This window comes from Ovis canadensis, chromosome 20 (assembly GCF_042477335.2).
Source record: "Ovis canadensis isolate MfBH-ARS-UI-01 breed Bighorn chromosome 20, ARS-UI_OviCan_v2, whole genome shotgun sequence".
NCBI lineage: Eukaryota > Metazoa > Chordata > Mammalia > Artiodactyla > Bovidae > Ovis > Ovis canadensis.
Genome location: NC_091264.1, coordinates 51,783,496 through 51,799,015, shown reverse-complemented (window position 1 = coordinate 51,799,015; position 15,520 = coordinate 51,783,496). Strand labels below are relative to the sequence as shown.

The following is a 15,520-nucleotide window of genomic DNA, read 5'->3' as shown; positions in this document are numbered from 1 at the left end:
CCAGGTATAGAGACTTTTCACTTCATAGTGTGTAGCCTAAAGTTTCCACTTCTGGAAACGGGGCTGCTGATTCCCTTAGCTTTCTCGGTTGGTTTCAGAACCCTAGGCATTGCCTGGAGAGGACAATCAGAAGCACATTTGGGTGTATAAATCACCCGTAACTGGGCAACCTGTGAAAAAAACATACAGAGTATCACAGGTCCAAAAACCACATACTCGAAAAAGAATTGAAGATTTAAAATTTTAATGTAAAATAAGCAAAGAATATTGATAGTTTCCAGGAGGAGTTGTTAGCTCTGCTTGGTATTCCACCATCTTCTAGCAGAGCATCAGTGTTTGCCAAATGCACACATGCCCAGACAAATGATTGACACCCTAACCTGCACTCACATCAAATATGTCCCAACTTCCTCCTAAGTAAAGAAACGCCTAATACAATAACCAGACATATATACCTTTGAAACAGCATTTCCGCGTCTTAGAATTTATGTTAGGGAAATAGAGAACTTGGCATAGCTTTCACACCTAGGTTTTTATAATCCAGAAATACTTTGTCAAATATTCAAAGATTATCTTATCTATCCAGCCTCATGTGTTTGTGCATGTATATGTGTGCACATATCTATATGCATGTTTATTGGAAAATAATTTGTAATAGTGAAAAATTGGAAATACCCTAAATGCCACTCAGAACAAGATTAGTTAAGCTATAGTATACCTACACTCTTATGTTTAAAAAGGATGAGATTCCACTCCTGGATGTATATCCAGGATATGTAAATACTAATTCAAAAAAATACCATGCATCCCCAATGTTCTTAGCAGCATTATTTACAGTTGTGAAGATTAGGAAGCAAGCTAAGTGTCCATCAACAGATAAATGGATAGAGAAAGTGTCACATGTATTTACTATATACACAATGGAATATTATTCAGCCATAAAAAAGAACAGAATTGTGCCATTTTCAACAACAGGAATGGATTTGGAGGGCATTGTGCTTCATGAAATGAGACAGAGGAAGATGAGTACTATATAACACCACTTATATGTAGAAGCTAAAATATAAAAAAGCTAGTGAAGTTAACAAAAAATAATAGACTCACAGTGCAAACAAATGAGTGGTTATGAGTGGGAAGAAGGAAGATCAGGGTAAGGGATTAAGAGGTACAAATTTAGGTATAAAATAAGTAAGTTATGAAGATATACAACATGGGGAATATCGCCAATATTTTATAATACCTGTAAGTGAAGTATAACCTTTAAAAACGGAATCGTTATGTTGTGTACCTGTAACTTATATAATATTGTACTGTACTATCAACTGTAATATCAAATGTACTTCTATTAAAAAAAGTAGAATACAAAAAAAGGGAGGAGGCTAATCTTTAGGTAAAGACGCAAATGATAAACAAGGAGTGTTGGATGGAAGTTATAAAGTATTGAAGTATTGTTTCATCTTTGTGTATTTATAGTGAACACAGGTCTATTTACACATCATACCTGCATTGAGAGGGATTGTCTAGACAGAAGCATAAATAATCCATAACTTGTAGACATCTCTGAGGAACAGAAGTGAGGAGCTGTGTGAATTCTCTGAAGAGAGGGGGATGTTATACCTTCTGTTTCTTTCCTGTTCAACTTTTAAAATGTATATTTTACTTTTATACTAGACAAAAAGACTCAGAAATCATATAGTATGTTTTAGGAACATTGTCATTAATATTTAAAATAAATATAACTTATTTGAATGGCTGATGTCTGTCTGGAAAATGTGGCTTTCAAGAACGATTTATATCCTTGAGAATTCTATATAAGTGAAATTTTTTTGTTTTAGAATGAGGCGGTAATGAATGACCTTACCAGACTGAACTGCCATGGTGTCCCTTATGGTGTGATAAATAGACGCCTAGTCCAGAAGTCATATTATAATGTACTCTCTCGAAGCAGCTGTAAGAAAATCCTGTTTTATACTAGATGGGCCTTTTGAGTTCTAGGGAACTTATGTGCACTAACATCGGTTTCCCAGGGCAAACTTGCGAGGAAAAGAATTAACACTGCTTTCTCTTCTGTCTTTTAGAAAAGCTCAAGAGGAGAACAAGAAAATAGTGCTTGCTGGCTGTGTTCCTCAAGCCCAGCCTCGTCAGGATTACCTCAAAGGGCTGAGCATCATCGGGGTAAGCTTGTGCCTGATGGGAATATAGTCCCTCACTGTTAAAACTTGTCATGGCCCCATATGTTCTGTTTCCAGGTTATTTACAAGCTTGGTTACACTTCTGGATGTCCTTCACACACTTTCCCTATTGCTGTGAAAATTTTATTATGTCTTTGTAACATTTGAACCTAGCATGGAAACATGTTCTAGGTTCTCTCATTAAAAAAAAAAAAAATACACAATAAAAACCATGGTATGGAATTTAACTTCGTTAATTATAACCTAATCTGTGTCTGCCTTCTAGCACTGTCTCTCTCTGTATCATAGTAAATAGATGCGTCTTTTGGAATGTCCCACTTTGTCATAGTTGTGCCCCGAATCTTGGCTCCACCAGTACGCTGCCTCAGTCTGTGCCAACTGCTCTGTGCCAGCCTCGACAGTCCTGTCTCTCGGTTTCCCTTTACTTATTATTCAGTTACCTTTCATTTACTCTCTCGGCATTTCACAGAGTTGTAAGTTTGGAGTTAACTTGTATGATGTTTTGAATATAGCCACCTCTCTTTTTGAATTATTAGCTCCATGCCAACAGATTTTCTATCTTTTTTTAAAACTCTGACCGTGTTTTTCCAGCCTTTCCCATGGTGCCAGAGATACAGTAGACAGTCTTTCAGGCAGTGTTTGGTGACTGAATGAAAGCAGTTTTCCCGTTGTACTTTTATTGTTGGTGTGTTCCTTTCCCTGTTGGGCAGTAAGCTCTCTCAAGTCGGGAAACGACGACCTACTATCTTTGTGGTCATCACTATTCACACGTGCCCAGAGGTAACATTCAAACGGTATTCGTTGACCAAATGTTGGTGCTTCATCCTTTTCACCATTCTACCACAGCTGTACTCACTGTACTCAGTGATGATCTTCTTTTAAAGAGGTTTCATAGTTTAAAAAATATACAAAAATATTACATGCTCATAGAAAAGACTGTATATAAAATCGCCATCTGGATTGGACTCATTGGATTTTTTTTTTCTTCTTTCATATACTGTTGATAGGTTCTTATACTGTATTCTCAGTGTAATGAACTTGTTTTCTGCTGTGAAGTCCTTACCCCACTGGCAAATTTAATAATCTTTGAACAAACATTCTCCTGTTAAACAAACAGAATCTGAATGTTTGGGAACTTTAGTTTGTTTTTACCACTTGTCTGTTTACATTTTGATTTCTCTTGGTTTAAGGAATGAACTGAATATGGACTCCTGAGTTATCTTTTCATGTCAAACTAACTTTCTCCATAAACATGATCCTGCTGTGTTAGGAAAATAGAAAACTAGTTAGAATGCTGTTTTAGAGACAAAGTGTGGTAAAAGCTTGGAATTCGTTTTTTAGTTTATCTCAAGGAATTAAGTTCCCAGAATAATAGAATTTCTGTAGTATGGCAGAAGCCTCCTCCCTGTGTGCATTATAGAAACATTTCCCAGAACTCTACTGTGTGTTGTGAAGAGTTCAGTGTATGTGAGGATCTTGGGGAGATTCTCAAGATATTGTAAGAGAGGACGCCAGTGCTGGTGATACGGGAGATGATATTCAGAGATGATGTAACTCAAGGATGTGGCAGTAAAAATTTATCCCCATTTGATCTGGCACGCTTTGTGTTCTGTCTCCTTGTCTCATTTTATTACCTTTTAAATTCTTTAGATTTATTTAGTTTCTTTACAATTGGAGAAATAATACATTTGAAGAAAGTGAATAGAAAGAAAATTCATGATCCTGTCACCCTAACACAATACTTTCAGAGAAGGCAATGGCACCCCACTCCAGTACTCTTGCCTGGAAAATCCCATGGATGGAGGAGCCTGGTAGGCTGCAGTCCATGGGGTCGTTAGGAGTTGGACACGACTGAGCGACTTCACTTTGACTTTTCACTTTCATGCATTGGAGAAGGAAATGGCAACCCATTCCAGTGTTCTTGCCTGGAGAATCCCAGGGACAGGGGAGCCTGGTGGGCTGCCGTCTCGGGTCGCACAGAGTTGGACATGACTGAAGTGACTTAGCAGCAGCAACACAATACTTATAACTTTGCTTATTCTCTTCAGGGGCTTCCCTAATGGCTCAGACGGTAAAGAATAGGTCTGCAATGTGGGAGACCTGGGTTCAATCTCTGGGTTGGGAAGATCCCCTGGAGAAGGGAATGACTACTCACTCTAGTATTCTTGCCTGGAGAATTCCATGGATAGAGGAACCTGGTGGGCTACAGTCCATGGGGTTGCATAGAGTCAGACATGACTGAGTGACTAACACTTTCACTTTCATCCTCTTCAGACCTTTTTTAACCTCTGCTTAGTTTACTTAATTGCAATGTCAAAACTATTTCGTGTCTCTGTTTTTCCATGAGATTTTATTCCATGAACTCTTAAGTCCTGTGTTAATATTCTACTGAAGGATATGCCACAAGTTACTTACCTGTTTATAATTGTTGGATATAAGTGGTTTTCTAATTTTTAGGAAATACACATAATACAGTAATGTTCATCAAGGGCTTTCTATCTTAAGATCAGCATATTGTGAAAAGTTTCCAAAAGTAGAATTGCTCTATCAATAACAACATTTCAGCATTGTAATGTAATTATATCTTTAGTAATATTACTAAAGTATAAGATTGTTCTCTGTCAACATCGTTTTACACAGCATTTGTATATGTGGCAGCTGTATGTCATCTGTCATAACTGACTATGTATAAAAGCTGTGTCTAGGAGAACTGAAATCTTAAAAAAAAAAACTGGAGAAGGAAACCAGTATCATTTATAATTGCCATTTGGAGAGATCCGTTTCTGAATAGGGCTTCCCTGATGGCTCAGTGGTAAAGAATCCACCTACCAAGCAGGAGATGCTGGTTTGGTCCCTGGATGAGGAATATTCCTGGAGAAGGAGATCGCAACCTGCTCCATATTCTTGCCTGGAAAATCCCATGGACAGAGGAGCCTGGCAGGCTACAGTGCATGGGGTCACATAGAGTCTGATACAACTTAGTGACTAAGCAACAACAACGGTAGTTTCTGAATAGAATTGTTGAACTGCTACAAAATCAAAAACCTTCTGAAATATAGTGAGTTGTAGTCAAGTAAAGAAACAAATTATATTGGTTTACGCAAAAGAATTCTAAAGTGTAAAACAATATGAAGATGTTTAAATTCAGTTATTTGGGAAAGTATTTTTAGGAGGATATTTAGAATTGTATTAAACAGTTGATTTACAGACTGTGTGAAAACTGTTATTCCATCTCAGTATTTCCCTCACAGTGTTTCTATGATGGAGGCATTAATAGAGATGGAAGGAAGACCAGCTGTAACTATGTCCTGTGCTTCCACCTCCTGCTAAGATTTGTCTTTGTTGCCCCTCAATACAGGGAGGGTGGTCTGCTCTGTTGACCAAGTGATTGAAATAAAAAGCTTTAGATTGTGAGCAAGGAACTTATTGCAACCCTGGGGTTAAAAAGACATACTGTCCCATGTTTGCAAGTGCTCCTGGAGTAAGCGTTTAAGAAGATGTGTACTAAGGAAGAGTGATATTTGTTACTGTTTTGACATGCTAACTTCCACCCATATCAGCCTTTAGAAATGGGACATTTAATTTGTTTCCAGAATCAGAGATAACAGTGTGGTGGGGGCACATGATAATTGGTGATTTGCTGCCTCGGCTTTATAATATCATCTCTTAATGCCTTCTGAATCCAGTTGTGATTAATATTATCTGTGTGGTGGGATAGAGAAAGAGAGTTAACAATATCAAAACCAGAGGTAAGACCTATCAACCTCTGGGTCCAGAAGTACTGGCTTCGGTGGCAGTAATCTTTAGATTTCTCTCATCCTGGTTTTTTCCTTATAGTAGGAGAAGAAAAAGGACAGATTTGAAAACATATATGTTGGATAAAAAGATCTTTTTTTTTAACCAAAACTCTTTCCCTAATGTGATTAAATGAAGTTTATTTGTAGAATATAAATTTATAAAGATAAATTTATAGGTAATCAGTGCAGAATCAAGATCTTTTCCATTTTTAAGGGATCTTGAAACATTTTACCTTACTGTGAAAACTGTTATTTCTTTTTTGACAAGTACTTAGAGTTAACTATTCACCTTGCAGTTAGTTTTCATGCAGTGCTACGTTTTTTGTTTTTTCAATCCCCCGCTCTTAATTGTTTACATTGGTTACTCTGTGGCTAGCTGTAGGTAGTTCCAAGATTGTGCGACTGCTCTATTGAATGCTATTTTTCTTCACTTTGTTCATTTTTTGGCAGGAAAGTTGCTTTTAAATTAGCCAGAAAGGATGTTCTCTTTTAAAGTTTGGTAGCAGGAAAAGAATAGCAGACATCAGAGCTCAGAAAGCCAGACTTTAAATCCCAGGGTTGCCGCACCATTCTTTCTTCTATTCAGCTAGTACTTACTGAGTGCCTACTAAGTGCTAGCTATTGTTCCAGGTGTGAGGGATGCAGTGGTTTATGAAAAAGATCCTTGTCCCCATAGAGCTTACATTCCAGTTCTTGGGGAGAGAAATCTGGTTTGAGCCCAGGACATCTTCAGCCTCCTGGAGCATTTGGTGGGATGAGTCCCTAGGCAACAGGGAGATTGATGAGGTGGGAATTTCTTTAAAAGCGTCAGATGCAAATACACTTTGTGTCCATCAGCTGGGAGTTCTGTTAGGAATAGACAGCTGAAATAGCATTTATTTACTTGAGCTCTTCCTGAGGTGGTGTTATTCCTCAGTTCTTAGAGTACTCATTATTGATAGCCATGGTGTTTATTAAGAAGCTTGGTTTTTATTCTGTTACATGAAAGCAGGCTTACAGAACTATACATTTTGTGTGTTTTTTTGTGCTAGTAAACAAAGACTTGCATCTGAACTTGGCTTGGTGTTGACTCATTAGCCTTGTCTTTGTGTTAATATCTCTAGAAATACTAAATAACTGAATTAATAAACCAGTTGTAACATTTTAAAACATGCAGTTCAAAGAGGAATATACAGTTGGATGTTCAAAATCTGTGAGTGATAGAACTTCCTGATGTGCCAGCTGTGAGCCCTGCAGGCAGGTGCATATTTTCTTTGGAGAAATGAACAAAAATGTGCTTTACCACAGGTGTCCACTTATCTCAGGGACTATTACCAGGTTGATTTGCAGTGGTTTAAACATTTTTTCAGGCAGACTACTCTAATCCCGGAGAGTCAGACAGCATGGTGACTGTTTCATATATGAATGTTAATTTTGAAAATTATGTGTGTAAATAAAAGAACATTTGAAAGAGGATACGTTTTAGAATATTTCTATGATATACTGTATTCCAAAAGGTGAATTCATGAAATGAAACAATGTCCCAGTAACAGTGGCATCGATATTGAGGGCAAAACTTGAGAAACTATTCTTCTATTTTTTTCTACTTCATGTCATTTAATATTTCTTCTTGTCATATTCCTTTTTTTTAACTTTAATTATAAAAATGACAGCATTGGCACAGAATGACAGGTGGACGTAAAAGCCCATTCATTTTTGTGCCTTGCTAGATCTATTGTTGTTACTTTTTTGGGGCCTCTACCTATATGTGTACATATTTTTTGCCTGAAAGTGAAAGTGAAGTCGCTCAGTTGTGTCCGACTCTTTGTGACCCCATGAACTGTAACTTATCAGGCTCATCTGTCCATGGGATTTTCCAAGCAATAGTACTGGGGTGGATTGCCGTTTCCTTCTCCAGCTGATCTTCCCGACCCAGGGATCGAACCCAGGTCTCCCGCATTGTAGGCAGACGCTTTACTGCCTAAGCCACCAGGGAATTTTCGCCTACTGAAGTATATAAAAGGAGGTCTAGCATACTACGATTCAGGTTCATGTCCCAGCCCACCGCTTGTTAGCTGTGTGACCTTGTTCAAGTTACTCAACCTTTCTGTGCCTCAGTTTCTTCGTCTGTAGTGTGGAGAATAATAATAGAACCTAACTCTGAATTTTGTAAGGGTTACAGTGTTTAATAAATGTAATGTGCTTAGCATGGTCCCTGGTACATCATTAGTGCTCTGTATTAGCTTTTTAAAATTATTTAATTCTCTTACTAGTAGGATTAACACTGAGCACAGCTATGTGCCTGCAATGAAGCTATCTGCTAGAGATACAGAGCTGAATAAAATTTGTTCCCTAAAGACAGTGAAATCTGAAGAGAGCTGCAAGTAATCATGATAAATACACCTAAGGATCCAGTCTGGTGGGCACACAGAGGTTAAAGTCGTTCTTGACTTGGGTTTCAAAGGTCAAGTAGTGGTTTGATGAATGGAGGAAGGGGAGAGGGCTTCTGAGCAGAAGGCTCATATCTAAGGAAAAGCATGTGTCCTTAAGGGTGCCGTGGAGGTAGAAGGAATATCAAGAAGTGTGTCCTGATTTGAGTATAACCTGGAGGCACTGGCTTTAAGAGGTGTGGTTTGAAGTATTGCAAACTAGTGATAAATAGAGTGGAAAGGAGGAGTCAGAATCAGCATGACTGGGTTAAAGATGGGGGTAGGAATAAGGTAGTATGAAGAGGTGTTACAAGCAGTATAATCTGGTGGTTATTTCTATATACCCTTTGTTCATTATTTTAAACTCTTCTTGTATGTTATTGGTACTAACTTTTCTCTTTTAAGTAAGATTTATTGAAATATAATTAACATGTAATGAAATCACCATTGAGTTTTATGTGGAACATTTCCATTGCACTGGAAAGTTCTCTTATATCCGCCACCCCCCACCCTCAACAAATGTAAACAGGGTCCCTGGAAGTCAAATTTCTGATTTCTGTTCCTACAGTTTTGCGTTTTTCAGATGTCACATAAATAAAATTATAAGCATACCTCAGAGATAGATAGTGGGTTTGATTCTAGACCAATAAGGCAAACATCACAAAAAGCAAGTCACATGGTTTCTTTTTTGCTTTTCAAATGCATATAAATGTTATATTTACACCATATTATAGTCCCTTGTGAAGTGAAGTCGCTCGGTCGTGTCTGACTCTTTGCGACCCCGTGGACTGTAGCCCACCAGGGTCCTCCATCCATGGGATTCTCCAGGCAAGAATACTGGAGTGGGTTGCCATTTCCCTCTCCAGGGGAATCTTCCGACCCAGGGATTGAACCCAGGTCTCCTGCATTGCAGGCAGATGCTTTAACCTCTGAAGAATCTGCCGGCAACGCAGGAGACCTGGGTTTGATTCCTGGGTTGGGAAGATGCCCTGGAGAAGGAAATGGCAACCCACTCCTGTATTCTTACCTGGAGAATCCCATGGACGGAGGAACCTGGTGGGGTCTAGTCCATGGGGTTACAAGAGTCAGACATGACTTAGTGACTAAACCACCACCACCATAGTCTCTTAAGTGTGCAGTAGCACTGTGTCTAAAAAATATATTCATACCTTAATTTTAAATGCTTTATTGCTAAAAATGCTGTGATCTGAGTCTTCAGTGAGTCGTAATCTTTTTGGGAGTAGAGGGTCTTAACCTCAGTGTTGATGGCTGCTGACTAATCAGGGTGGTGGTGGCTGAAGGTTGGGGTGGCTGTGGCAATTTCTTAAAATAAGACAGCAGTGAAGTTTGCCTCATTGATTGATTCTCCTTTCCGTGAATGATTTCTCTGTAGCCTGCAATGCTATTTGATAGCATTTTTCCTACAAGAACTCTCAAAATGACTCAGTTCTGTCAGATCCTGCTGCTTCTTTATCAACTAAGTTTATATAATATTCTAAAGCCTTTTTTGTCATTTCAATAGTCAATTAAGTTTGCTGTCTTATGTGGGCACAGTTCATGGTGCCCAAAAATAAAATTACAGGAGTGACGTTAAAGGTCGCTTATCTCAGATCACCATAACAAATATAATAATGAAAAAGTTGAAAATATGGTGAGGATTACCAAAATGTGACACAGAGATAGGAAGTGAGCAAATGCTGGAAGAAAAATAGTTCCAATAAACTTTTTCAATAGCATTTCCATAAATCTTCTATATATATATATATATATATATAAATATATGTATATAACCCTCAGTATTTGTAAAGGGCGGTAGTACAAGCTTTGCCCCTGTATATGTTACTTTGTTTTTTCACTTAGCATAATTCATTCAGTGTTCATACATGTTGTGGTTAATCGTTTTTTACTTTTTATTTGTATGGAGTTATTTCACTATATGGATGGACAGTTTGTCCATTCAGCTAGGTGATGGAAAAGTTGTGTTGTTTGCAGTTTGGGGCTATGAAGAATAAAGGTCCTGGACACGTGTGCGCAGTCTGTGTGTGTCTGCATTCTCTTGGGTGAATACCTTGGAATGATACTGGTTGGTCCTGTAGTTAGCATTTGCTCAGCCTTTTAAAAACTGCCAAATTGTTTTCCAAAACAGCTGTACTGTTTTGCATTCCTACCAGCAGTTCAGTTGCTTCACCTCTTGACCAGAGCTTGGTCCTGCCAGTTTAATGTTAGCAGTTGTAGTAGTAGATTAGTATTAATAGTATCTCGTTGTGGTTTTAATTTGCTTTTCTCTGTTGGCTAGTGATGCTGACCGTATTTTTTGTGATTATTTGCTATCCATGTATCTTTAATAGAGCGTTCGAATTTTTTTTTTTAATCACCTTCTCCTTTGGTGACCTTGAGTTAGGAAAGTGTTTCTTAGATAGGACACGGACACACACACACACACAGAGCACTGTTTTTTAGGACAGGAAGGAAAAGAAATGAATAAATTGGAGTTTTCAAAGATACTATTAAGATGAAAAGATAAGCCACGAACTGGAGAAAATATTTCCAGAACATTTGTCTCCTAAAGGGTTTATATCCAGAATATATGAAGGACTCCTGTAACTCAACAGCAGGGAATCAACCTATTTTAACATGGGGGAAAACGTGTGTGTGTCTTTTAATCACTATTTTTTATTGCCTTTTAAAATATTGATATTGTGGAAGCTTGGAATTTGAGGGAAGAAGGGAATGAATGGGTAATATCTCCTGTGGTTTCAAAACTTAAAATTTATGTTTCCAGGATCTAGGAACAGGTCTGATTAAAATATATATATTTTTCTCTTTTAACCACCCCCCATCCCTCCCCTCCCCCCCCGCCGCCTTTTTTTTTAAGAATGGAAGGGATTTGTTCAACTCTTCAATCTGTTTGCAGTCTATCATGGTGAACACTTACAAGCTGCAGAAAGCGAGGGATTTTTTTTGCTCTTATTTTACAGCTTTACATATTTTACATTATTTTCTGTACTTAGTACAGTGCCTGGCTCAGTAAATTTGTTGAGTGGATATTTGTTAAATATCAAGTATGCATTTATGTTTTTCCATATTGTTCTCAGTTTTACCAGCAGCATTTAATTTTAAAATGTCTTTTCCTTCTTTGATGCTACCTCTTTATGTTTGTTTCTTAATGTTTGCGTTTTGTAGATTGCTTAACAAATTACCATAAACATGGCTGCTTAAAATAACACGTTTGTTATCTTATGCTTCTGGAGATGAGTTGGACTTGGGTTTTGCTGGGCTAAAGTCGAGGTGTTGATAGGGTTGCATTCTTTCCTGGAGTCTCAGGCAGGGGCGGGGGGCGGGGATCTTCTTCCTTGGTCTCTCCAACCTTTAGAGGCACTGCATCCCTTGACTTGGGGTCCCTTCTTCCATCATTATGGCCAGCAACGCTGTCTTTTTCTCTGCACCTTCCTCTGGCATCGCCTCTCACCTCCTGAGATGGGAAAGATTCTTAGCTTTTAAGGACCAACAGGACTAGATTGGGCCCCTTTGCCTAATCCAGGTTAATCTCATCATTTCAAGGTCTTTAATCATGCCTGCAAAGTCCGTTTGTCTTGGAAGGTAACTTACTCTCCAGTGCTATGGATCATGACTGGAACATGTTTGAGAGGCTATTATTCTGCCCACTACATGCAAATTATTTATTGATGATTTACATCCCTAATGTATATGTTTGTTTTAATTCTAATAGTACTGTTTTTTTTCAACTTTAGTATTACTTGAAACATAATTTTTTTACTTTATAACATGTCCTGTTATTTAATATGGCTATAATATTCTAATGTCCCAAGGAATATTTCCTTATATAATTGAGTTTAGTGTGTTGATTAGCTGCTTAAGGTTTCTCCCTCTCCCCACGAGAAAGTTTTATAGGTATTTTAATTAGATTTAAGAGGGAAAAGTTCCTGGTACTGATCCCCATTTTGCTGGCATCCATCTAGCCTGGCTTCATCTTTCACTTAGTAATTTTTATCTCTTACTCGATGTTCATCACTCACTGGTACCATTCAGGTAGAAAGTATGCTTTCAGTAGTGTGTGGAATGTGTTGTCACATAACTTTTGATGAAAGGGCTATTTCTACCACTGGGGAAGAATTTTTCTCAATGAAGAGATGAAAGGGGATCATGTACTGGCAGATGAGAGAGTTTTTGTTTTTTTTTTTTGAAAAAGTTAAACCACATGTAGTGTCAAATGCTCTTTTGTGTAATTTATGAGTAAACTTGTTCAGGGGCTTGTGAATTCAAGAAATTTTACTCCAGTAGAGTTAGCTAGTGACTACTCTGGACTTCCCCAAATTTAAGAGATTTGGAAATAGAATTCTCTTCCAATAGCATTTATAGAGATAGGGACTTTCCTTAAGAGCTTAAAGAAAAATTTTTTTAGAGAGAAAAATTTTTATTTTTAGCCATGAAGTCAGTATTGAATTTTAACCTGTCAAATGCTGATTATTGGATCAAACTCCGGTTATGGTAAGAGTGAAAAATCTGAATATATACTTAATGGAAAAGGCTTTTTATAGTATAGTTCTTCACAGAAAAAGAAAAGCTTTTTAAAGTTTTGGTCTGATATTGCTTAATTAGAGTGAAATGACAGATTGTCCTAGTTTATTTATGTACAGGCGGGGTTAAGAGTGCTAATGAGAGAGAGCCTCAGTATCTATGTTGATGTGTATCTATAGTGTATAACCTTTGTTACTCCTGAAAGGATCTGAAGTATCTTGGGATAAAATCAAGAGATAGTGAAACCCCAGCCAGATTCATGCAGGTATAAAAAGACTCACATCAAGTAATAGAGGAATATGGATGAAGAGTAGTGTTTGCACATTTTCGATAGTATTAGCCTGAGCGATGCTGTTGAGATTGTTCTGTTAATCCTTCAGTGACTTCCTTCTTCGGGTAGAATAAAATCTGATCGGCCCAGCATGAGCTGCAAAGTCTTCCATAGGCTCCCTCCTCTGATTATCTCACTTCATTACCTACCACAGCACTCCTCATTCACCATGGCTTCCATCTCTCTTCTTCTGTGTGTGATCTTCCCCCTGGAGGTTCACGCTGGTGTTTCTGGCATATGGCTCAGGTCCCCAGCATTGATACTGCCTGTCCAGAGGTTGGCCTGGACCACTGTAAAAAAACTGCCCTCTCCTCCTCCAGTCACTCCCACATTTTGCTTTCTTCATAGCGTCTGTCATGATAGGAAATGAACATGTTCCATTGTTTAGCTGTTTATCTCCCCCAACCAGAAGCAGGGACTTGGTGTTTTTTCGCCATTAGTTCCCGGGTTCCTAGAACAGTCATAGTGCTTGGTTGTTGCTTAATAGATACTTGTTGAGTGATTTGTGGATGAGCATTTGGGGGGATAGTTGTTGCCTGGGTTCACTTGAAAGTCCAAGTTCAGTTGGATAGCATTTTGTGATTATTTAGTAATGACGTCTGCATATAAAGGAAAGGGGAAATTTGAGAAACCTGCCCCCTCAGTGCCGTTTCTAGATAAGATTTACTGAGACTCAGTTCAGTTCAGTCGCTCAGTTGTGTCCGACTCTGCGACCCCATGGACTGTAGCACACCAGGCTTCCCTGTCCATCACCCACTCCCGGAGCTTGCTCAGACTCAAGTTCATCGAGTCGGTGATGCCATCCAATCATCTTATCCTCTGTCGTCCCCATCTCCTCCTGCCTTCAGTCTTTCCCAGCATCAGGGTCTTTTCAAGACTACTTGGTTAAGAATTTAGCAGGATACCTTCATTCCTGTGTTCCCTCAGCCTAGGAAATAGCAGTAAGTATCTACTGCCGAGGGATGTTGTGAGGGTTAAAAGTGATGGTGCATGTGGCGTGTTAGTGCAGAGCCTGCGGCAAGGTAATTGCTCATTATTACTAGTCATTAACTTATCTAGTTGCTGGTTATTGAGAAAAAAGGATACTTCATGCACATACTAAAGCTGTATCTCTGACTGCAGGACAGTTTCAACCTCTTCCTGATCTGTGCTTTTATTTTAGCCTGGTGGCAAAGTTGTGTTTGAGGTGTGTGTTAGTTTCCTGGGCCTGCTTGTATCAAGGCAAACCGAGTGGCTGTCTTAGCCATACTCCCAGTTGCCAATAACCACAGGTGTGTGTATGAATTAATTAAAGTTAGAATTTAGTTCCTCCATCACAGTTAGCCATGTTTCAGGCAGGCAGTAACTACATGTGACTAGTGGCTCCATGTTGGACAGCCCCACGTGTAAACGTTTCTCTCGTAGAAAGGTCTGTTGGAGAGCGCTGCTCAAAAGAATTAGGAAGCAGACTAGCTCTTTTATTTGCTTTGGGTAACTTTGTATAGGTTTATTTCTTGAATATATGTTGTGTTATAAATTTGGAGTAGTTCATAATAGCTGAAAAAATATTTTTATGGGTTTCTTTTAAAAGTTCTGGAGCAGAATGACTCATGAATGTTATTTATGAATTGTTTATTCACCAACTCTTTTCTTCATTGTCGAGAACATATGGAGTCACTAATAGAACATACTGCGTGTCTTTTTTTCCCCTTGTATATTTATAACGAAGTGCCTGAAGGACACAAGATACTGTTTTATTTATTTTATTTGAATTATATGCCTGAGACTAAGCTCTTGTGTATTCGGGGCTACAATTTATAGTATTAATTAAGAACAGCTTTCTTTTTCTCCCCAGAATGAATTCAATGTATTCTTCATTATATGTGAATCTTGAGTTTGTTTTCATTCATGATTGTTTTTTCTTCTCTCCCTGCCTCCCACCCTGTGCTTTTTGCCTCCTGACCTTTCCTTCTTCCATTTAATTCCCCCTCCCTTGACTCTTTCTCTTTCTTCGCTGACTCCTTTCTTTTTTTCTCCCACTGCTTCCTCCAGTAACCTTCTTACTAGAAATGGAAATGACATAATATTCTCTTTAAAGCATTTAATGAACTTCTCCCATGCTTTTTTGTAACCAAATGCTCCCTCCTCCCCCCACCTTTTCCTTAAAGATACATACAACAGTTTTTTAAAGATACAATTCAAACACCATACTACTCTTCCATTTAAAGTGTGTAATTCCGTGGTTTTTAGTATTTTCACAAAGTTATGTGACCA

At 38.3% G+C, this 15,520-nt stretch overlaps 1 protein-coding gene across 4 annotated transcripts in view; it reads left to right on the top strand.

Moving 5' to 3' along the window:
- CDKAL1 (CDK5 regulatory subunit associated protein 1 like 1) overlaps positions 1–15,520 on the top strand; it is a 608,618-nt gene that overhangs the window by 169,134 nt on the left and 423,964 nt on the right. For all 4 annotated transcript variants that reach the window (XM_069562792.1, XM_069562791.1, XM_069562793.1 and 1 more), the window contains one exon: positions 2,079–2,175. In XM_069562792.1, the coding sequence (XP_069418893.1) occupies positions 2,079–2,175 (97 nt within the window). The remainder of the gene's footprint in view (positions 1–2,078; positions 2,176–15,520) is intronic.